Source organism: Naegleria lovaniensis (assembly GCF_003324165.1).
Source record: "Naegleria lovaniensis strain ATCC 30569 chromosome Unknown tig050, whole genome shotgun sequence".
Taxonomy (NCBI): Eukaryota; Heterolobosea; class Eutetramitea; order Acrasida; family Naegleriidae; genus Naegleria; species Naegleria lovaniensis.
This window is the reverse complement of record NW_025407872.1, coordinates 113,873-136,011: the sequence shown is the minus strand read 5'-3', so window position 1 is coordinate 136,011 and position 22,139 is coordinate 113,873. Positions and strand designations below refer to the sequence as shown.

The 22,139-nt window shown below is 37.5% G+C and overlaps 14 protein-coding genes across 14 annotated transcripts; 5 read left to right on the top strand and 9 right to left on the bottom strand.

Annotated features, from left to right (window-relative positions):
- Positions 1–87: 87 nt before the first annotated feature.
- On the top strand, positions 88–1,661 carry C9374_011742 (uncharacterized protein; the record flags this gene model as incomplete). Its single annotated transcript, XM_044687431.1, has 2 exons — positions 88–180; positions 336–1,661. 2 exons carry the CDS (start codon positions 88–90, stop codon positions 1,659–1,661), a joined length of 1,419 nt encoding a protein of 472 aa, XP_044543031.1.
- A 332-nt stretch (positions 1,662–1,993) lies between these two features.
- C9374_011741 (uncharacterized protein) lies at positions 1,994–3,099 on the top strand (the record flags this gene model as incomplete). The annotated part of the gene is made up of 2 exons (XM_044687430.1): positions 1,994–2,245; positions 2,305–3,099. 2 exons carry the CDS (start codon positions 1,994–1,996, stop codon positions 3,097–3,099), a joined length of 1,047 nt encoding a protein of 348 aa, XP_044543030.1.
- A 240-nt stretch (positions 3,100–3,339) lies between these two features.
- Positions 3,340–4,974, bottom strand: C9374_011740 (uncharacterized protein; the record flags this gene model as incomplete). The annotated part of the gene is made up of 2 exons (XM_044687429.1): positions 3,340–4,524; positions 4,573–4,974. 2 exons carry the CDS (start codon positions 4,972–4,974, stop codon positions 3,340–3,342), a joined length of 1,587 nt encoding a protein of 528 aa, XP_044543029.1.
- Positions 4,975–5,459: 485 nt separating this feature from the next.
- On the top strand, positions 5,460–7,350 carry C9374_011739 (uncharacterized protein; the record flags this gene model as incomplete). Its single annotated transcript, XM_044687428.1, has 2 exons — positions 5,460–6,745; positions 6,822–7,350. The coding sequence occupies 2 exons, from the start codon at positions 5,460–5,462 to the stop codon at positions 7,348–7,350; spliced, it is 1,815 nt and encodes a 604-aa protein (XP_044543028.1).
- Positions 7,351–7,359: 9 nt separating this feature from the next.
- C9374_011738 (uncharacterized protein) lies at positions 7,360–8,407 on the bottom strand (the record flags this gene model as incomplete). Its single annotated transcript, XM_044687426.1, has 7 exons — positions 7,360–7,445; positions 7,526–7,688; positions 7,746–7,750; positions 7,804–7,884; positions 7,949–8,075; positions 8,143–8,239; positions 8,301–8,407. 7 exons carry the CDS (start codon positions 8,405–8,407, stop codon positions 7,360–7,362), a joined length of 666 nt encoding a protein of 221 aa, XP_044543027.1.
- A 376-nt stretch (positions 8,408–8,783) lies between these two features.
- On the bottom strand, positions 8,784–9,356 carry C9374_011737 (uncharacterized protein; the record flags this gene model as incomplete). Its single annotated transcript, XM_044687425.1, has 1 exon — positions 8,784–9,356. The coding sequence occupies one exon, from the start codon at positions 9,354–9,356 to the stop codon at positions 8,784–8,786; it is 573 nt and encodes a 190-aa protein (XP_044543026.1).
- A 26-nt stretch (positions 9,357–9,382) lies between these two features.
- Positions 9,383–11,668, bottom strand: C9374_011736 (uncharacterized protein; the record flags this gene model as incomplete). The annotated part of the gene is made up of 2 exons (XM_044687424.1): positions 9,383–10,086; positions 10,267–11,668. The coding sequence occupies 2 exons, from the start codon at positions 11,666–11,668 to the stop codon at positions 9,383–9,385; spliced, it is 2,106 nt and encodes a 701-aa protein (XP_044543025.1).
- Positions 11,669–11,909: 241 nt separating this feature from the next.
- On the bottom strand, positions 11,910–12,470 carry C9374_011735 (uncharacterized protein; the record flags this gene model as incomplete). Its single annotated transcript, XM_044687423.1, has 1 exon — positions 11,910–12,470. The coding sequence occupies one exon, from the start codon at positions 12,468–12,470 to the stop codon at positions 11,910–11,912; it is 561 nt and encodes a 186-aa protein (XP_044543024.1).
- A 432-nt stretch (positions 12,471–12,902) lies between these two features.
- C9374_011734 (uncharacterized protein) lies at positions 12,903–13,508 on the bottom strand (the record flags this gene model as incomplete). The annotated part of the gene is made up of 1 exon (XM_044687422.1): positions 12,903–13,508. The coding sequence occupies one exon, from the start codon at positions 13,506–13,508 to the stop codon at positions 12,903–12,905; it is 606 nt and encodes a 201-aa protein (XP_044543023.1).
- A 664-nt stretch (positions 13,509–14,172) lies between these two features.
- C9374_011733 (uncharacterized protein) lies at positions 14,173–15,315 on the bottom strand (the record flags this gene model as incomplete). Its single annotated transcript, XM_044687421.1, has 1 exon — positions 14,173–15,315. One exon carries the CDS (start codon positions 15,313–15,315, stop codon positions 14,173–14,175), a length of 1,143 nt encoding a protein of 380 aa, XP_044543022.1.
- An 803-nt stretch (positions 15,316–16,118) lies between these two features.
- C9374_011732 (uncharacterized protein) lies at positions 16,119–17,764 on the top strand (the record flags this gene model as incomplete). Its single annotated transcript, XM_044687420.1, has 3 exons — positions 16,119–16,413; positions 16,467–16,538; positions 16,638–17,764. The coding sequence occupies 3 exons, from the start codon at positions 16,119–16,121 to the stop codon at positions 17,762–17,764; spliced, it is 1,494 nt and encodes a 497-aa protein (XP_044543021.1).
- Positions 17,765–17,957: 193 nt separating this feature from the next.
- Positions 17,958–18,638, bottom strand: C9374_011731 (uncharacterized protein; the record flags this gene model as incomplete). The annotated part of the gene is made up of 1 exon (XM_044687419.1): positions 17,958–18,638. One exon carries the CDS (start codon positions 18,636–18,638, stop codon positions 17,958–17,960), a length of 681 nt encoding a protein of 226 aa, XP_044543020.1.
- A 552-nt stretch (positions 18,639–19,190) lies between these two features.
- On the top strand, positions 19,191–20,435 carry C9374_011730 (uncharacterized protein; the record flags this gene model as incomplete). The annotated part of the gene is made up of 2 exons (XM_044687418.1): positions 19,191–19,716; positions 19,834–20,435. 2 exons carry the CDS (start codon positions 19,191–19,193, stop codon positions 20,433–20,435), a joined length of 1,128 nt encoding a protein of 375 aa, XP_044543019.1.
- Positions 20,436–20,765: 330 nt separating this feature from the next.
- Positions 20,766–22,130, bottom strand: C9374_011729 (uncharacterized protein; the record flags this gene model as incomplete). Its single annotated transcript, XM_044687417.1, has 1 exon — positions 20,766–22,130. The coding sequence occupies one exon, from the start codon at positions 22,128–22,130 to the stop codon at positions 20,766–20,768; it is 1,365 nt and encodes a 454-aa protein (XP_044543018.1).
- Between the last annotated feature and the right edge of the window lie 9 nt (positions 22,131–22,139).

Below are 22,139 nucleotides of genomic sequence, written 5' to 3'. Positions count from 1 at the left end.
CAAGTCATTACGGGGTGTCTTCAACAAAAAATTCGTTTTGTTGAAAAAAAATAACTCACACACATCACACCAACACCAACACACACAATGAGCCAAACAGTGACCACCACTATTGAATACGAAGTCAAGGACATGAGCCTTGCTTCTTTGGGCCGTAAGAGAATTGAAATGGCTGAAAAGGTATGTTTCATCATGATCATCATTTCATCAATTAACAATTTTTCAACAATATTGTGATCCAATTGAAAATCCATGAACCAACAACACCATGAATATGGATTTCAAAACCTGCAATCATCATCATCATCGTGATGATGGAAAATTAAAACACACAGGAAATGCCTGGCTTGATGGCTTGCAGAGCCAAATACGGTGAAGAAAAGCCATTGAACGGAGTCAGAATCACCGGAAGTCTCCATATGACCGTTGAAACTGCTGTTCTCATTGAAACCCTCAAGACTGTCGGTGGTAACATTCGTTGGTGCAGCTGTAACATTTTCTCCACTCAAGATGATGCTGCTGCCGCTATTGCTGCTGCCAATACACCAGTCTTTGCTTGGAAGGGTGAGACTTTGGTTGAATATTGGGATTGTACCTGGAAGGCTATTCGATTCGGACCATATCAAGGACCACAATTGATTGTCGACGATGGTGGTGATGCTACCTTGTTGATCCACAGAGGATACCAAGCTGAAAAGGATGCAAGCATTTTGGATGAAGACGGAGGTGTTGAAGAATTGAGAATTGTCAACAACTTGTTGAAGAGAATTTTGAAGGAAGAACCTGGATTCTTTAGCAAGATTGTTCCAGAAATCAAGGGTGTTTCCGAAGAGACTACCACTGGTGTTCACAGATTGTATGCTATGCAAAAGCAAGGTACTTTGTTGTTCCCTGCTATTAACGTGAACGACTCTGTTACCAAGAGCAAGTTTGACAACATTTACGGATGTCGTCACTCCTTGTTGGATGGTTTGAACAGAGCTACTGATGTCATGTTGGCTGGTAAGGAGTGTGTTGTCTGCGGTTTCGGTGATGTCGGTAAGGGATGTGCTGAAGCTTTGAAGGGACAAGGTGCCAGAGTTATTGTTACTGAAATTGACCCAATTAATGCTCTCCAAGCTTGTATGGCTGGTTACACTGTCAAGACTGTTGAGGATTGTTTGGCTACTGCTGATATCTATGTCACTGCCACTGGTAACAAGGATATCATTACTCTTGATCACATGAAGAAGATGAAGGATATGGCCATTATTTGTAACATTGGTCACTTTGACAATGAAATTGATGTCCTCGGTTTGAAGACCTGCGAAGGTGTTAAGGAAATTAACATTAAGCCTCAAGTCGATCAATTCTTGTTCCCTGATGGACACTCCATCGTTTTGTTGGCTCAAGGACGTTTGGTCAATTTGGGTTGTGCTACTGGTCACCCTGCTTTCGTCATGTCTGCTTCATTCACTAACCAAACTTTGGCTCAAATTTCCTTGTGGAAGGACAAGTATGAAATTGGTGTCTACACTTTGCCAAAGGTTTTGGACGAAGAAGTTGCCAGACTTCACTTGGAGAAGCTTGGTGCCAAGTTGACCAAGTTAACATCTTCTCAAGCTGACTACATTGGTGTCAATACTAACGGCCCATACAAGGCAGATCACTACAGATATTAAATAATTTTGTTTCTCTCTTTACAAGTATTCGTGTCAATTTGTCATCGCACAAAAGATGCAAGATGTCCTTGAGCTCAGCTTTACAAAGCTATTTTTACTTTCGAGGATAGTTTTCCACTTTAATAAGGGGTGAGATTTTGGATCAAGGAGTTGATGTTTGTACAAAAGGGGATTTTAGTTAGGGAATTAACGGAGATTGAGGAAGAAGCATTTCATTGTTGCATTGTAATAAGATTCATGATGAGGTATGAAATTCAAATTCACAGCTGAGAATAAGATAGTTTTTTTCAAAAAAACAATTTCTTCATTTCAAACCACACACTTTGACAGTCATGAATTCCTCAGTGTACTACATTCAAATTCAACAAACAGAGCTAGTCTATGATAGCACCACAAAGAAACCTTCTCATGTGTTGTATCATTTAGAATGTTGCATGAACACGTTCCATACACAGACCATCTCCAAGCGATATTCAGAATTATTCAGTTTTCATCAACAACTTGTCAAGGAAGCTTTGCATAGTGGTGTTGAACTCGTAAAGTTGTTGCACTTTCCTCCCAAAATGTTCATTGGCAATTTTAAAGTAAGTGAATTTTGTGTTTCTTCATTAATTGGACTCTATGAAAATGTTTGTCAAAAAAGGAAGAGAACATTGAAAAGAGAAGAATGCTTCTTCAAAGGTATTTCAATCAATTGTGTTCATTATTCACAATCGAAGGACCAAAACCTTCCTTTCAGTGTCTTTCTTCTAAATTTTTACCATTCCTTTCTCAATTCTTCTTCCCTTCAACACATTGTTCACGCCACGAAATACTTCAAATGCCAAACACATCCAATGAACGTATAAATAATTCACTTCGAAAGAACGACGTGTATCACGTCAACATGAACTCTCAAGAAATCATTCAAACCTTTCAACCATCATCCATCGAAAGTACCATGCTCAGCCTGTCAGCAGTCACTGGTGGTTTTTATGCCTTGTTACTAAAATCCATGAAAGAATTATATCCTCAATCGGATCTCAACAAAATTTCACAACAATGTTTTAAACATATTGGAGTGTTAAAAGCTCGAGAATATTTATCGAAAAGAACACTCGAGATGGAATTGTATCAAGACACAAGAGGGGTGGTGTTGGTTTTGATTATGGCAATTTTCAATGCAAGTCCTGAATATGTGTTTCAAGTTGAGGAATTTTCACCTCCATGCTCTGTAATAACCTTAAAAGGAAAAGATCGATATTTGAGAGCTTGTCATGCCAACGGAATTGCTGAATGTATAGAGTTTCCAACGTTAACTCAATTCTTGGAAGGTGCTGCTGAGGAGTTAAACCTCTCTTCAAAATGTCATGTTCAAGCCATTCGTTTGAAGAATAAGGAGCAAGTGCAGTTGAATGACGAATTACATGTGAGATATGTCATTTCTCTTATCGATTAACTGTCTGTGGTCCATGAAAATATTAGTTTTGGAGGTGTTCAACTTAAATTAAACTTGAAGCATTTTCTTTGCAAATGAGCAAGAAGAATGACAGGTTTTAAAGAGTTGCAGAAATGGGGTTTTAACACTTTCTAAAAATTCCTCACTTTCAACCACAATACCACAAGATCAATTGTTAAATGAACAACATGTAATGTTGGTAATTTATCGTGAATAATGGCAATCTATTGGAAAGTCATCCTATTCTTGATGTTCCTTGTTCTCTGAAGGAGTATTGCTGTTATCAACAAACCTAACAGACTTTCTGTTGATATTCGATCTGTTCAAATCTTCGAATGATGTAGATTTGCTCATTCCATCCAGAGATTGTGTACTTCCATTTCTAACCATTCCTTCAACTCCAATCAAAAATCTTCTCTTCATAACTTCAGCATTCAATCTTTGTTTGGCTTCTGTTAATTTTTCAGAGGGAGAATAATACTTTAAGTATCCATCCCAATTCAGGTTAATTAATTTGGCCTTATTTGCGATCATTTGTTTGATTCTTTCTGTAAATTGAATGGCATCTTCATTTGGAAGCTTTTTCTGAGGCTCTAAAAAGTAAACATCAACAGCCAAGCACCAAGATTTCATAATACGCAAAATGTGAACAATGAAAGACTCGTCACGACTACTCCAATAAGGATCTGAATAGGATTTGTTATACTTGATGGCAATTGGACAAATTTCTACGTCTTCAATTTCAAAAACTCCCTTCTTGAACATGACACAATATTCGTTATTCACGCAAACACCCTCAGGGAAAATTAATAAGGGTGGGTTACTAAGATCATTAATGTGATCAAAAATTCTTTGTGACGTTGCCTTTCTATCTCTTGATTCAAATCTTTCAAACCAAATATTCTTCAATGGGCTCACAACTTTATCTTGCATAAATCCAACAAAACCTCCGTGCTTTTGACCCACAGTAGCAACACCACACAAATAAGTTAATAAAATAAAATCAATGAGAGAGGTGTGATTTGCAACATAGATCTGATTCTTTCTTCTCACTGGAGGCACACCATGAATTTTGATAACACCAGACATGGCATGTATCCAAACAGCGCTATAGATTTGAAGTGATTTTCTCACTAACCAATCAAGAGTGCCAATTTTTGTTGGTTTCTGTTGCTCAGATGCTTCTTTGGATGTTTCATCTGAAATGACTTGATTGGATTGTTTCTGTGATTTGGAATTACTTCCTCCGAAGTGTCTCAATGCCATCAAAATCAGTGTCACTATTATGAAAGTGAGAGTTCCTGTTAAAAAGAATACAAGTCTCAATGGAAAAAGAATAACGTAACGAACACACAGTACTATTAACCAGCCGGTAAACAAGAACAAATTCCAGTTCCAAGGTTCTGGTGGTTTTGGACGAAAGCACTGATGATCATGGGTCATCATTTAATTTTGAAAGTATAAAATACTCACCTCCGTAAAATCATCTCTCGCGATACTTTCTGCTGCTTCTTTTGTGCAATTGATTACATCCATCAATGTTAATGGCACAGCGTGTTGTACCTCATTTCTATGAGATCGTACTTTATCTTGTATTTCTTTGATCACTTCTTTTTCAATCACTCGAGATATTTCATAGCTAAATCCATCTTCATCTTCAGTGGACATGAAAAATCCACTGGCTGATTCAGATAAACCAAAAGGCAAAGAGTGCGAGGTTGAAAGAGGAGAGGTTAAAGTATCTCTAGAATGAAACAACTTGTTCCGATCATCACCATAATTCTCGCCTTCCGTGGTTGAAGTGGATGCATTTGATGTAAAGGCGTGAGAGGTTAAAGGAGCCTTTGCGTTCTCATTACGGAGAGACTCGCTCATTTTTTTTGAATTGGGTGTTCGAGGTCTGATGTTGTTCGAATCCCTCAATTGTCTTGCGAAAAGACCTTGCTTGACTTGGGAAATTCGGTTTTCATGATTAGAGAACAAAAGTGACTTGGAAGGTTTGAGAATTAAGGACAGGATGTTCAAAGAATTTTCACAAGTCTCCACAGAATCAATAGTCTATAGACTCTTACAGCTAATAGTGATTGAGGAATGGAAGACAGAATGATGAAACTTTCACATCTTTCAACGTCATTTGCTTCAAACGGTTCGAGCCTTTTGACAAGAACCAAAAAGTATCTCGACCGAATTGGAAATGAAAAGGGAGCAAGGTCAAAAAAAATTTATCAAGAATCTCTTAATATCGTTGGAGATTGATTTTTGAATCGTTATCACGAGAAAGATCCTATCATTGAATTGTAAATACAAACAATACGGAACACATTCCGAATATTCTCTTCATATTGGACATAGTCATCATCATGAATCGTTACGACCATGAAAATTCTAAAAACAAATCCGAAGAACAGGAAGAGATTCCCAATATTCAGACAGAGAAGCAACCACAACAACAATCATCCACCTCTTTCTTTTCTTCACCGTATGATAAAATTTTGAGCTACATTTCGGAAGATACGATCAAAGCCTACGATGATAGTGAAGGCTTCCGACTTTTTTGCTTGGATCAAAAATATGATGCAGCAGGTTCTCGGGTGTTGGAAGCTGCTGATTATGCAACTTGTCGTGCTCTGTGTGAGAGGTATTATGTATTGCACTTGTTACAATCGGTCACTCAGAAAGTGGCGATTTTGGCCATTGTATGCATGTTGCATCGATATGACGATGAAGATTGCAAGAATGAACGTTTTCATATTTCAGAGAATGATAAGGAGCTGTTGAAACAATGGAATATGCTTGAAGTGATTCAATTTGTCAATGTGTATTACAAACAAGATTATGAACAGTTTAAAGAGATGCACTCAACAGGAGATGTGATGAACGAAGAAATCTTTGGCGAACCCAATGCCAAAAAGATCAAAACAAGCTCTAATGAGGAAACAGACAATGGAAAGAATGCATCATTACACACAAGTGGAAACAGTCGAATTGGCAAAATCAAATTTGATTCCACCAAGTTTAAAAATTTCTACTCGTCACTACTTGTTATGAAAGAGCTCATTGAAAAAGAGCAAACATCACATGATGACTTGGTATCTTCAATTGAAAACATCCATGCGCAACATGTCTTCTCTTGCATTCGGTATTTCAATAGTAGTTATGGGAAGAACCCAATGCTTGAGAGATTTTACTACCATATTTTAGAGCTCTATAGACAAACAGATCACAAAATGAGTTGTATCAAAGTAGTGAAATTTGGAATTTTTTGTACTCGCAGACATGTTCAGCTGCTGACTCAAATGCTTGAAAACATATTATGTCATGAGTCCATTGGATTTGATAGAATAGAAAAATTTCTGAAAAAACACATCAAGCACTGCAAAGCAAACGAGAAGTGTCTTGAAGGAATTTTACTCTTTTTTTGTGACTGTACCGATGTTGAAATGATGACGAAAATATTTGTTGAATCAATTGAAATTGATGACAGCTTTGCATATTCATACGGTAATTTGGGCTATTTAAGAGGGTTCAACTTGTATGGCAATAGAGACTTAACAGTAGAGGGAATTAACTATTTTCACGAGACTTTGAAACGTACATCGATTGCTGATCTCCATTTGCTGACAGTCAATGCTTTCAAAACTTTAGGGTATGTAATTGTAATTTTTTTGAATTTTGGTCATCACGAATGGTGTTTGTTGTTTGCATTGAAACTCTAACAACAGTATTTTGAATGTAATTATTGGAAACATTCCAGAATCCATCCGTTGCTGCTCCAAAGCTTTGCAAATACATCCAAATTTTTTTGACATTATCAAAGATCGTTGCGAAATGTCAGGCATGATGAATGACATACCTTCAGCTCTTCGTGACCTTCAGAAATGTCTTGAAATTGGACCTCAACGTAAAAAAGATCTCAGTGAACTCTACAATATATTTGCCATATTCCAACAAAAACTTGGAACGAGCTTGGATGATGTCAAGATGGTTTTAGAAAATGCATTGAGAGTAGACCCCACGAACTCCTATCCTTTTTTAACTCTTTCTACCCTTGCTATTGAACAGCAAGATTTAGACGAATATTTAGATTTGCGTTTGGTATTTCATCCAACATCCTATCAAGGTGTTTGTGATTTGCTGAGCCAGGATGTGGCAGCATTTCGAGTGTTTGATCCCATTCACAATACACAATTAGAGGAGGAATATAGAACGAAGAAAAGTCGCTTTATAGCAAGCCATTCGAGAATTAGTTAGCACACGTATTTACTTTAACTCTTTCTTTTTACAGACATAAATGTAGTGATAGCTCGATTCCTCAGTATTGGGAATTGCCGTGAAATTTTCCTTAGCTATAGATGAGGAATGATTTTGGTATCCAAATTGTTTCAGAAATACCGAATTGGTTGAGATCACTCAATTGAACACTTACAGATTTTTTCAACCTTCACATCCCACTGAAAATCCTCAACTTGCAACAGGGGTAATCTTAGTGAAGGAGGAGTATGAGATACCATGAAGTATATTCCATCTGGTTTTAGAACTCGATATATTTCTTCCAAATAACTCTTTCCATTATCTAGTGAACTTGAAAGCTATTGGGATTTTATCATGTTGAATAATGTTAAATACTTGAGACATTTCTTCCTTACCAAATCTATGAAATTATTTTTGAATGAATTTCCAAATTGCATGCTCCACCATACTTACTGAACTCAAAACAACCCTTATCAATGGCATAATCAAAATACCACGAAGGAAAATTGGTTCGTTTTGCATCCATTGTCAGAACTATTGATCATGATTTTGAAAATTACGATCACATCGAAAAAGCAGTTAAGAACAAAACACATACATTCCAAATCAGGACTTGTATTTTGCCTCCGCATTGCCTCAATCGCTGCTTCCGAATAATCAATAGATGTAACTCTCTTATAGCCATCATGATGCATTTCAAACGGTAGAGGCGAGGTTCCGCATCCCTAACAATAGTCATTGATCAGCACAGTAGCTTTAATCGATTTCATTGAAGTAGCACTAATATCTTACCACATTCAATCCCGAAGAATCTTTGTTTTTGATGTGTTTTGAGAGGTAAAATTTGAGACGATCATACGTTTGAAACCAATCAAAGGGTTCCGACATTCTGTTGAGTTCGTATGAGGATTTACATCCATCAACGATGAGAATGTAGGTCAATTACATACTTTTGATACCGATCATCCCAATATTCCTTATCACCGTATGACGGAGAAGCCTTATTATGTTTCAAAGAATGGGTGCTATGATTGAGGGAAGAAGCGATGGATGTCATTTTTTTATGAACGAGAGATATTCGATAAGAGAGATCAATAAGGTGAAGATATTTATTGAGGAGCATCTAGTTGTAAATGCAAGTGGCGATAGCTGTACTTTATTCAGAAGTTCTGTGAATGGTTTGACCACACCTTACTGAATAGACCAGTTAAACAATACGGAGACTGGTGCATTCTTCTTTTTTGTTGGAAAGTTGGAGTGATATCACCTGGTCAACCTTAATAACAACCAATACACAATTTATACCAAATATTCTCCGTTTTTTGCTGTAAGATGTGCTTTCCCAAAAGATTGTGGTGGTGAATTAAAGAGAAATAGATTAAGAGATAAATCAAAATGTCTTGGATAGCATTTTCAAACCAATAGCATTGTCTCTAAATGGTAGATTTAATTTCACTTGAATTATTTTCTAATATTGGTTGCTCCTTCTTGAGATATAGTTTCAATCGAAAAGCACTTCCTTGATTTAAATAATATTTATGCAATCGTTTGTCTCTCACAAATCCTAACTTTTCATAAAATGAAAGAGCTGACGTGTTTGAAAGCTCAGTCTCCAAAACAACTTCATCACAGTTTGCTTTTCTCATTTCATCAATGACTCTTTTGACAAGCTCGGAAGCTATTCCTCGTTTCCTGTATGGTTTTTCCACAGCCAACATGGCAATATATCCTCGTATACTCTTTCCACGATGATCTCCACTATTTCCGACACAGGCTCCAACAAACTTATCGCCATCAAAGGCCAACACTGTTTGTCGAGGACAATCATTCATGAAAAATCGATAAGTATAAACCGAATAGGGTTCACTCAAATGTACATCCATAAGAGCTTTAATAATTGTAATGTCGTGTTCTCCTTCATAGAATCGATAGGTAATTGGATTATTGGATGATGAAATGGATTCCGATGATGGTAAAGTTGGCACTGAAAGATTTTCACAACTCATTTTTTTTGTGATTTTGTGTTTTTGGCTTACTTGTTGACACTTTTGGAAAATATTTCAGTCAATCGAGAGGCAATGTCTTCGTTTAAGACTGAAGAAGAGTGGTTGGAAACGTGTATGTCAGCACAAAAGGGTGCTCGTTTTTTGCAGAGTTGATCTAATTTTTGTGTCGCGTCTGCTAATTGTTGACTGATGGATTGTTTTTCAGATTGCAAATCTTTCACCAATTGAGTTAACTGAACCACAGCTTGTTGTAACTCTGTCAAAGTGGATTCTTGAGAGGAAATCTTTGTTTCGTTTTCAACTTTTTCTTTCTGAAGCTTTACCATTTGTTCATTCATCTTGTTAAAATCTATTTGCATGTTAATGAGCTCAGATTCTCGTTTGAGTCGTAAGGTTTTCTCGCTTCTTTCTTCTTGCTTTTTTAATTCCTCTTCTGTTGGAGTTTGTCGATTTTCATTTCCTTCCATTCGTCCTGTACAACTTTCATAGCCACTGTCGTCCGTTTCCTGTGAACGAGGTGAGAAATCGACATGAGGTGAATCGGTTGGAGCTTGCTTGTTTTTGGGTAGTTTGAGCTTTTTCGATGATGATTTCTTGTTTTTAGAATTGTTGGAATGTGAGTTTGTTGGCTTGGGCTTGGAATTTCGTTTGGACGTTCGGTTAAATATGAATTCGTGTGTATCAAAGAAGTTTGAAAAGAGTTTGTGCGATTCGAACTTTTCACTGAATTCTGTAATTCCAAAGTTGAAGCTTAGATTAATATAATCAATTCGCTCATTATGAACACAACATCTAAAAAGTATGAAATTCCAGTTACTCCGATTATGTTTTTGCTTAAATCGAGCTCTATAATTAGTCCAAATGTTGTTAAAACATTTCGAACAAGCTTCACAATGCTTTCAAAACTTACTTTTCAAAGTATTTTCCTCGCATAGAATTTGGGCAAGTGCTTTTGCTGTCGAGTCTGAAAAGAAATTATTGGACATGTCCAAAGCAACCAAGTCTTCAACGGTGTCTAGACATTCCTCTTCTCCTCTCAAACTATACAACCATGCTTCATGGCTTTTTTGATTTTCTCTCTCTCTCATCATGTTGATAATGTATTGTGCGCTGTCATCTGACAAACAACATCCACTGAGTTGAACTTTGCTTAGTTTTACAAAACTGGTCAATATTGATCCAATATCTTTGAATGCTTCATCTCCAAGAGCTGTGTTTTTCAGCGACAACGTCCGTAATGAATTACTGGCTTCTAATAAGCCCTTTTGCATAAATGAAGTGCATTGTTTGGTCAGAGGTATCCCAATGAGTTCAAGTTTTGAGAGGAGACCACTGCAACATGGAGTTAAAATTCGAGCCAATTTTAAGGTATCTGCTGGTTCTAAAGGATCCACCAAATTGATCGATCTAGAACTGGTTTTTCGTTCGAGTTGATTTGCATTTCTCATTTGATGAATCATCATGGATTCCTTAATGGAGAGCAACGACGGCGAAGATGAAGCAGCTCCTTTTGAGGCTTTGGAGAGTGTTGAAAAGTCACGAACATAGTTCGATTGACCCCAAGCTAGTCTGATTATATGAAAATGATGACGAGAGTTTTTCAAAGCAACCAAACACTTCCTCCAGTGCTCTTGAGGGATTAGATCAAGATCTACCTCAAACATTGCCCTCGACAAACTATTCATAACAATGAAATCGAGAGGTTCCAGTCGCACTCTTCGACAATATGCTGAATACAACGTATGAAATGGTTTATCAAGGTCACTCTTTGAGGTTCGAACGGCTGATGAGCTCATGGTCAAGGTTTCGGTTGGATCGTTTGAGGTTGTGGTTTTTGTTTCAGTTGATGCCAATGAGGCTGCCCCAGAAGGAAATTGCTTTTTACCTGTTCTCTTTGTGGGCTGTGCTCCACTTTCAGCTCCTCCCAATTGGAAAGGTATCTTGTTGATGTTGGGAGAAGTAGCTGACACGGGGCGTAAGGGCATTCGATTTTGAACATTTGGAGATGATGAAGAAGGTGGTTGTCTTTGTTGCTGGGATCGGAAGTGACCTGCTGACATGGGCCTTTGAGGATGATGATTTGGCCTTAATCCTGAATGGATCATTGGTTGAGCTACATTTAAAAAGGGTGATGGATGGTTTTGATGTGGTTGAATCATGCCATGTTGTGTTTTGTGAGAATGTTCAATCCCTGATGATCCGTTTTGATTCGATGATGACGCGGATATAAAAACCACTCTCTGATGAGGAGGTTGATGATGAGCCTCCGAGACAATACCACCTCTTATGTTCCTTGAATGATTGTTTTGCATTTTTTATGAAAAGAAACTTCTTTTCCGTTACGAATTTCGTAAATCAAATTTGGCGGGGTTGTTGTCAGTATGATCATACGGAGCTAAGATTGTACCTTTTTCATGGCGTTCTGTCACGACACCTATTCGAATTGTACGTATTGAAAAGGACACCTCTGTTGAGTGAGCAGCTTTTCAACTCTTTGTACAAACTCTATTTGTTGAACCATGTTGAAATGACAACAAGTTCTGCTGCACCAATTTATTTTCGTTGTTGAGAAGAGGAAGATTGTGTTTGAATTTGTGATGAATTGTCAGCAAAACGTTCATCCAACAATGGATTCGATAAATTATTCACATAATTCTGAATACTCTTCAAGTGAATCGAAGTGATGACTTCATACATTTGATCCCGAGTAATTTTCATATTTTCAAATTGCAAAATATCTTCATTCGTTAATTTTCCCTTCTTATTGATCACCGTACGAACCAATTTGATGATCGGAATGACATCGGGATGAGAGGTTGCGCTTGGCAAGCCTCCATATTTCATCTCGTTTAATTCATCAACGGTAAAACCAGCCTTTGTTTTGAGAAATTTCGCATGCATTTGTATACAATATTCATCTCCGTTGAGTGCCGATGTAATATATTCAACAATGTGTCGTTGAATGAAAGTGAGAGTGGCATGTTCCTTTTTTAAATTAATTCCTTGAAGATAGACTTGAATGGTGAAGGGGTCTTTGCACATTTCGGCTAAACTGTTTGGAACAAATCCGAACATGCTCTTCACCTTTTCTTCTAAATCTTGGCTGACTGGCATTGTGATGATAATAGGGGTTGTTGTGATGATGGAATCAAAACGTTATTAAAAATATTTTTGAATTTTGTGATGATGAAGATGCCAAAAGGTAATTATTGTTGATGGATAATAAACTGCTGGAATAGTTGAGCTCAACAACAAATCTTGAATCTTGATGGTTCGAAAGGATTTACTACGTCAATATTTTTTGATTTAATTGTGCTGTTTGGACAATTTTTTGACGTCTGACTGGTGCTGCAGTATCGCTGAACCTTTTTTAAAGAAAATTAATCAGGCAACGTATTGATATTGTCATGAATGAGCACTTGGAATCTAGCATCATTTCTTTTAACACCTTTAGGTTGGCCTCAATGTATTAATTGTGATGTGCCTTATGAAAGCTTTGGATAGCCATGAATATTGTAACCCTTGGTCAAAAAGTCCTGTCATGAGTCACTTTACAAGCAGTACCATTGTGTCAACCACAAAATGCGACGTTCTATCACGCTCTAACAATTGAAAGCCTTCGCTTTCATACAATTTCACAGCCGACTGCATTACTTCAGGTAATGTTACCAACAATACTGTGTCAACTTGTTGTTGTCTTGCCTCGTCCAAAGCAACGTGTAATAAATATCTTCCCAATCCTTGTTTCCTGTACAATGGATGTATAGAGAGCATTCGAATCCACGCTTGTTTTCCATTCTTCAACTTTGCATTCAATTCTTCGTCTTGGTTTCGATATGCCACTTCAAGCGTTGCAAAAACTTCAAACTCAGTCTGTATCGTAGGACTAATATATAAATCCACACATCCAATAACACGATTGGAAGCCTCATCTCTCAATGTCCACACCGAACACTCCTCAAAATCATGTTGCGAATACAGAGCAGGAAAATCCTCAGCCAAACAACTTTCTTGAACCATTCTTTCCTCCTCATTCCGAGTGGATGTTTCCAAATGAATCGGAACATGAAACTGTTTAATTTCTTCTTGCTCCGAAAGTACTGCTCGAGAACATTTTAAATGTGCGGGCAAAGTAACAGTTTGTTGCTTCATTTTTTTTGAACACGATCGTATTTATATTTGGGATCACTATTTTCTTTACCCAAGGTTTGAAATTAAGGCAATCAAGGATATCAGTTTCAGGACCCTTGTTCATGTAACCTTACTCTTAAAAATTTGAAAATTTGTATTTATTAAATATAATACAATTCTGTAAATGTTGTAAATGTGTGAGATAATCAATGTATGAAATGAGGAATACTGCTTTCTTGACTTGGTTTCCATCCGTCATCCTTCTACAACTTCCAACAGCATACCCAAAATTCCAATTGAATTTTACACGTGCCATGAGACATTCTTTTTACTGCAGTCAATGCGAAGGAGATTCGGCCTTTCACAACAAATTTGGTCGATGGATCAATATGGCTGTTCTGAGCGACGGCAACATGAAAATTACTATTTTTCAAAGGCGCTGACCTGTCCGACTGTTTCGAATGATCCGGTTTGTCAGACCGATATCACTTTCCATTCTTTGAAAATTTCATCTAAACTTGTCTAAACTCTCATAGTAGATGCAAAGCTGTTGAGGATTTCAATTTTATAAGAATCCTTTGCTGATTCGAATGTATACAACAGCAGATCTACAATGTTACATTACATTCAGCTTTAGGACTAGTTGAATTCACTCAGTTGTATACTCGCAACAGTACAATAGTGTTTATTTGAAAATAATAAACTTTGAATTTGGATTTGTCTTTTTAAATGTAATTTCTTCAAACATATTATGCCCAAATCGAACTCGATAGTTACTATTACTACCATTGCGGCACAGTTTGTTGGGCTTTGATATTTTACCAAGTGAAGGAGAAGCAGTCGATGTGGAATAATCGGTACAGGTCGAAGTGGTGGATAAACATGGAGAGGAAGAAGTCGACAAGGATTTTGCCACTTGTTTCTTTCGAGATGTCTTCTTTTGAGATGATTTTCCATGATTCATGATGGGACCTAATTGAGGACTGGATTGAGGGGACATGGTGGAAGTAGAAGAGCAGTATTGAGATTCTGTTGTCTTCAAATGGTTAGCAGAAGATGAAAGTTGTTTTTGATCGGAAACATTCAATAAAGTCATGGATGATACACTTGGTTGTTGTTGTTGAAGCATTGCATTCGAAGACCATTTCAAACCCAACGATGAAGGACAATCTTTAAGTACTTCATCAATTAATTGAAACATGGCCATGTCCTCACGACCACTTGAACCATTTGGATTCTCATGAGGAGTGGTCATGGATGAAGAGGTTTGTAACAAATTACTTGTCGTTTGATGGAGTGGTTGCATTGGGAAGAAGGAACTGTCTTGGCGTAAATGTGAAAATACTTGTTTCAATAATTCTTCTTCTGAGTGATCCATTGAGGTAGATGGTGTGGAGTACATGTGCGTGTGGTTCAATGTTTGAGATCCCATTCCATTGGTGCCAGTATTCAAACAGTAATAAGAACGAATCATTTCATCAATATTCTCAAAGATCTCATCTTGTTGAACCTTTTGACAAGTGTCGTGTCGTAATAATTGTTGTTGTGGAGAATTCGATCGAGACGACGACGACAATGAGTGCGAATCGAAGGCGTTACTTGAAGCATTTGAGGCACTCATGCTACTACATAAAGACATGGATGTGAGATCGTGGGTGGCCCATACCAACAAAGAATGTGGATGATGAAACGAATCCTTTTCGTTACAGTTGTTATTGTAGAGTGGTTGTTGTTGATCACGAATAGGAGTAGAGTATTCGAGAGGATATTGTTGTTGCTGTTGCTGTTGTTGATGTGGAAACGATAAGAGAGGTTGAGGAAGATGCATTTTGTGTGTGAACTTGCAAGAGGAGTAGTGTTGTGGTTGAATATGGTACAGATTCTGGGTCAGTGAGGTTACGTTTGTTTGGGATCCAGTGGTGGTATTATTGCTCTCTGTATGATAACAGCTCGCGGATGATGTTAGGGTATTCTTTTTGAAAATTGTTGTGGATGACAGTTGCCAATTTTCAAGGTTATCTTTAATGGAACATACTGGAGTTGAACCTTAGCTGAATCTAGATGATTACGATTATCTAAAAAGTTTAAATAACATCTGTCAATAAAAATACATACCTGTCACCAGTCCATCCCTTCTTGTCTTCACTTGCCAAATGTCAAGCGCAAAAATTTAATGTTGGAAAAATGTGAGCCCTGATGGAGGGAGATATCTTTGCCAACTATTGAGGTTACCTGAACAGAGCATGTTTTATCATTTGAATTCAACCCGCGGGATGCAAATTCACTCGAGTGGGTCATAAAGAGTGGTTCATAATCCTTTTACCCAATGTCGGCAATTTCTGTTCATGTCTTGAACTTGCTGTGATGCAACATTCATACCAAACGTGGATTCAGGTAGATTTGATGCATGACTTTGTAGTTGCGTTTACGATTATTTCACTGAAGGAACTGGCTTGTAGAAATGAGCGAATTCTTCCTTAAGGACCACAAAGAAAATACAAAAGGCTCTACTCATCACCAGGTTTTTGAACCTCAATTATTATTGGTATGAAACGCATTTACAAGAAAAACCATGCATCATTAAATAATTTTAAAAACTCAGCACTTGCCTTGTACCAAACTCCACAAAAAATGCTAAGTCTGGAAACGACCGTTACACCCTCGTTGGCGGCGAGTAGTGAAGATGAAACAACAACGAGCAACAACAAGGTTTCGGCTTCATCCACCGTATCAACCGCTCATGTTGGTGGAGGCTCTTCATCCTCTTCGGAAAATTCATCATCAAAGAGTAAATCAAAGAAAAAGCAGGGCAAGTCTTCCAAGAGTTCGGGATCGGGGAGCACAACCACACTCTCATCATCACCTTCACCATCATCATCGGGCAATGTTGTTGCTGAGCCTAGCGTGTTAGAAAGTTTTGTAAAATGTAAGTAGGGGATTGAAACTAATTTAAATTTTGATCATCATGGATCGGAATAGCCATTGAAACGCTACCAATAGAAATTAAGAAAGATCTAGCTACCATACGCGAGTTAGATAAAAAGTGTGCAAGTGAGTATTAATGTTGGTAATAGTAATTAACATGATTTCTTTTTACACATGATCATGATGGGTCGAATCATCCCGATCATCTTTTGAACCGAAATTTAGAAAATATCAATTTGGCGAATGAAAGTTCCGTGTCAAAAAAGACTGACGAAGAGAAATTGGATGAAATTAAACCATTGATGACGGATGCCATTAATTTATGTAACGAAAAATGCAGTATTGCAAAAAGAGCCATGAAGACAATTTCGCTTCACATTGAACAAATTGATAAGGACATTGAGGAATTGACAAAAATACTTCAACAAAAACCTCAAGTTTCACTCAAATTAGAATCCTTGTACATTCCACAGCTCTCTGAAGATCAAGAAGTGAGCTATTTCACAAATTCTGAGCACATAACTAGCTTATCTGGCGACAAATCCACGTTACAAAAAAACAAACGTCTCGTTCAACACTCGGAAAATTTGAAAAGTCTTAAAATTGGAGCTCTAAAGGCATTTCCAGAGAAGGAATTGCATTCTCATGTATTTAATCACACGCCAGAGCAGGAAGGCCTTGTGCGTGGAAATTCAACAACAACTAGGTCCTCATACAGTCATAGCAGTACTACTTCAACGAAAAAGGCAGAAAAAGACACAACTTCCCTGGTTACCATCAAAACGGCCGGTGGATCGGTCATATCCGTACCTGCCCCAGATGGAACATCTGATAATGCATTCAGGCCAAACCCTCTCCCATTATTGTCTGTAGAGACGAGAAAGACAAAGCAAAAGAAATCAACATCTCGTGCACATCAAGATATCACTATCAACTGCACAGATATTACTGCAGTGAGAAAGGAAGTCGTTCCAACTGCTGAACGAACAGTCGATATTTCAGAAATCAAAATTCCAAAGAAGGATGGGTCCAAGAAGAGAAAACAAATTTCTGGAGCCAGTTCCTCATCCAAAAAGAAGAAAGAACAAGCAGTTGTTGTGGAACCAGTTGTGGATCAAACGATACAATATATCCCAATTGAGGAAGAAGGGCCGCCAGATAACACCAAATATTGTTACTGTCAAAAAACTATGGCCGAAAAGGATGACAAAATGGTGGGTTGTGACGGAGTCAAATGTCCCTACAATGCATGGTTTCATATTTCTTGTCTTTCACCAAGCGAGGACTACACTCAAGAAAAGTTCTATTGCAAGGCATGCTCCAAGAAATATCGCAAAAAGAAGAAACATTAAGGGAGCCATTCATAGATAGACGCTCGTGGACAACTCCCTATCGAGCAACATTAATCTTTAACATCATTTAATTTATTACAATAATGAATCATGATAACTTTTTTGTGGAGAAATTTGTGGGGACATTTTTGTATCAATCCACTGAGGAATCGTTGTTTGTGTGGGTGCATTGCTGAGATCATCACATTACACACTATACAATCTCTTGACTCAGTTCTTGAATGATTTGCTCCTTTCTAAGCATTCTCTTTCTGAAATAATGCAGAGCCAAATGTACACTCTTAAATTGCGCAACCAACAAGATACCAAACGACACACCCACTGCAGCATATCCATAATCCAATACGGTCGAACAATACACCAAACCAACTGCATTCAAGCTTGAATATAAAACCATCAAGAGTGGATCCTGACACCACATGGCAATCCACCCACACATAATTCCCAAAAAGCCCAAACATATAATCCACACAGGCGTTCGATAGAGACTTTGCATCAACAAGACACAAAATATAGTGATCAGACACACAGAGAGTACATTCAACAAGGATTCTAATTTGTATAGACCATACTTGACATGCACAGCTTCAATCAAGGAATTCAATTTGAGAAAAACAGGTTCTACATGAGGAGCGAGTATTTCAAATAATGGAGAAGGAGGCATCTCATGTAACGAAGCAGCATGTGAAGAAGATGACGGAATACTTTGATGTAAGGATTGTGGCTGATGTTGTTGTAATTCTCTCGTCGTGATGGGAACAGCTTGGATTGAATTTTCTGGCGCTGTGGTGTTTGTGGCAACAGTGGTGTGTATCGGATGGTTGTGGTTGTTGTTGGTGTTGTTTGCAGAGATGATGTAAAGGGGTTGCATCATTTTGTTTTGAGAGTAAATCGAAGATCAACAATATTTGATTTTCTTTGAAATACACATTTCGGAGATGACAAAAATGGAAATTAATGACGTCATGAAGGGCTTGACACGTGTTTACTGTGGACACGACTTCAAAGTTAAGGGAGTCTTAGACCTTAATGTTGTTAACAGTATTATTGATCAACAATGGATTATGATCCCTTTGCAACAATATTTATCCATAAACAGGTCTCACACTCCGAACAGCGTTCAGATTGTTTTCACAGCTATCAAAAAAAACGTTCAACGAAGACAGTTGTCATCTTCGTTTTTTGATCCCGTCTCTCACGAATATTGGTTGTAACAAATTGTGAACTACACTAGTCATCATCGCGCCCGATAATTTTTATTATATTTCCAGTTCCAAATTCACTTCCACCGACCACTAAGCCAATTCATTGAAAACCACAATAATATTGATTCAATTTATTTCGTATCATATTTACACCCAACGCCATCTTTGGACACTTATCTCTCCATTTCCAAATTTACAAAAAAAAAAATTCAATTATTCCAATGTTCCTTCTCGATGCTCTTGCACAAACTGAATATTCAGTTTGGTGGTGGTGCTGTTCATTACTCGGAGCGACCATGCTCAGTATTCTTTTCTGTGTGGTCCTCAAACGGTATTGTAATGGACCCATGCTTCCCGATGAGTTAGCCAATTCTAAGGAATCTCTTGTTGGAAGAGTGGTAGTCATTACAGGAGTCTCTCCGAATGGCATTGGATATGAAACGACTCGAGTGTTGATGGAACGAGGTGCTACCATCGTGATGGCTGTTCGTGATGTTGATAAGGGAAAACACACTCGACAAACATTGTTGGAATCAATTGTCAATGAAACGAAACGATCAATGGCAAAGGTTTATGTCATGCATTGTGATTTGAATGATTTGGATAGTGTGGCTAGTTTTTGTGAAGATTTTAGAAATGATTTTAAAGAGAGATGTCACATGTTGATTTTGAATGCTGGAATTTATGAACCAAATCCTTCCATGACAAAACAAAAAATTGAATCAAATTTTGGAGTGAATCATTTAGGTACGTAGAGTTTGTGGTTGTATTTTGAACTGACAATTTTCGTTGTTTGTATTACAATCAATTGAAAATTTTGTGTGACCCTCATTGATATTTCAAATGGTTCAACTGTTGAAATAGCTCACTTCTTAATGACATGTCTCTTGTACGACATTTTGATCAAATGCAGAGCCAGAGTCATTGTATTAACATCCATACTTCATGAATATTACCATCCCCATCTCGAAATGTTCAAAGAACCAAAATTATTCCTCAACAATAATGGCTCTAAAATCAAAGAGGACATGTACAGCCGATCGAAATTTGCAAATATTCTCTTTTGTAAGAAACTGGATCGAATGTTTGAAGAAGCTACTTGCTCCGATCCTTCTTCTCCAACGTTATCCACATCGGATCGAGCTCATTGTTATTGTGTGCATCCAGGATTGGTCTCTACCAACATTACACAACGAATTACCAATCCATTTTCACTTGTCTTTTACAAAGTTATTGGAAAATTAATTTCTAAGGATGTTGTTCATGGAGCTCAAACCACCTTGTATTGTGCTCTTCAGAAACCATCCTTGTTGCAAGGAGGTGGTTATTATGCAGATTGTGCAGATCGAAGACCACACCGATTGGCAATTTCCTCAAATATGCAAGATGATTTGTGGCAATTGAGTTTGAATTTATGTAAAAAGTATATTCCTGAAGAAAGTGATGATGAAGCTGTGCAATTGTAAACATGGAATGGTGGTTCGAATGTGAATAGAAATTACTTGAGAAAAGGAAGATGTTTTGCATGGTGCAAAAATATTAATCCTTTTTATGGCAAGGATCTTACAAATCCACGATGGCCATTGGACACGATGGCATGCCGACATAAAATCATCTGTTCTACAATGAATTTGTTTTTAATGACGCCAGCTACGATTCCAATCCAGGTTCATCCACTCATTCATCCCTCAAGAATTTGTCAAGTTACGGATAAGGTATTGGATAGAAGGTTGAACAAAGAGTCGATTTAACCATCCATATGATATTCCCCAACGCTATTCGGAACAAATGATAGTCTAAATGTCATGATAGTCATTTATTTGTTCATAGCAAAATTTGTTCTGACTGTGCAATGCTTCTAATAATGGAATCATTGTTTTCAATTGTTGAACACACTTTGCAAAATCTTCCTCTGTCCAATCCCTTGGAGAAACTAAAACAGCTCTGTGTACAGATGTTTTCTTGCAATGCTGATAGAAAGTGAGCTGACGTTCCAATTGGAGAAACTTTTTCTTCCACACTTCCTCTTTAGTAATGTTTTGCACTGTTGCCTCAACGATTATATTTTCATCTTCTTTCTCTCCAACAAAATTAAATTCAATAGATGGAGGATCACTTGAGAGCTTATCAGTGAGAAGTGTTACTTTGTCGTTCCAGTTTCTCTTCTCTAGCTCAACCTGTGCATTATGAAACTCCAAATCATAGTCTATTTTCGACAATTTTAAAGGACTGAAGAATTTTTGGAACGGAATGTCAAATTTGCGAATGATGTTGAGTCTAATATAGTTTTCATAATTGGATCCTGCAAGACGATCAACTTGGTTTTGAATGTTGTCCATCTTTTTCTCTAACGTGTTGTGAACATTATCAATCTTGTTCTCTAATGTGATAATCCTGTTCTCTATTGCATCAAATTTCAACAAAATCAGAGACTTTAAATCACGATGAGATTCTGAACCCTCTACAGCATTGGCAAAACGAGGAGGTTCTTCCGCCTCATGTTGATTTGAAACGTCCTTGTAATCAACTTCTCGATTGTCTTCCTCTCCTTCTTTGCTTTCGTTGCTCTGCTCTACCCAAAGAGCTTTTCCATCAAGGCTTGAACCTGGTTTAACCTCTTGAACGTCTTTGCTTGATAAAGGATTGCTTGAAGGAGTATCATTTAAACATGCTTTTTTAGAAACACCAGCATTTGTTGTTTGAGCTGTTTGGGCCGAGTATGTGGTTGAACACTCTTTTCCGTGCAGTTTGGTTTTACTTTTCTTTGGATGTTTCATTTTGTTATTCTTCTTGTTCAAATTATTCTCCTCCTCTTTTATCATTATTGCCCTAATTTTGTCTGATTCTTCTTCCTGCTTTGCTAACATATCACTGTTGATAAAAGAAAGGAGCTTCACAACCACATCCAGAGTCTGTTCTACTCTTTTTTCCAACTGCTCATTTTCATCCATTGGAGCCTCACAAGGCTGTTCTCTCCAAGTCGTACTTTCTTTAAACTCACCCAAATCTGTTTTCCCGAAAACCAAATAATAATGCTGCAACCATGTAGGTAATGAATTATAGATCTTTGGTTTAGGTAAATACTTCTTATTGGTGAAGCGGTCCGTTACCTTCCGTCTTAATTTCTTAAGTTGGGCGTCGGATAGAACCTGTTGTTGCATTTCGGTAAC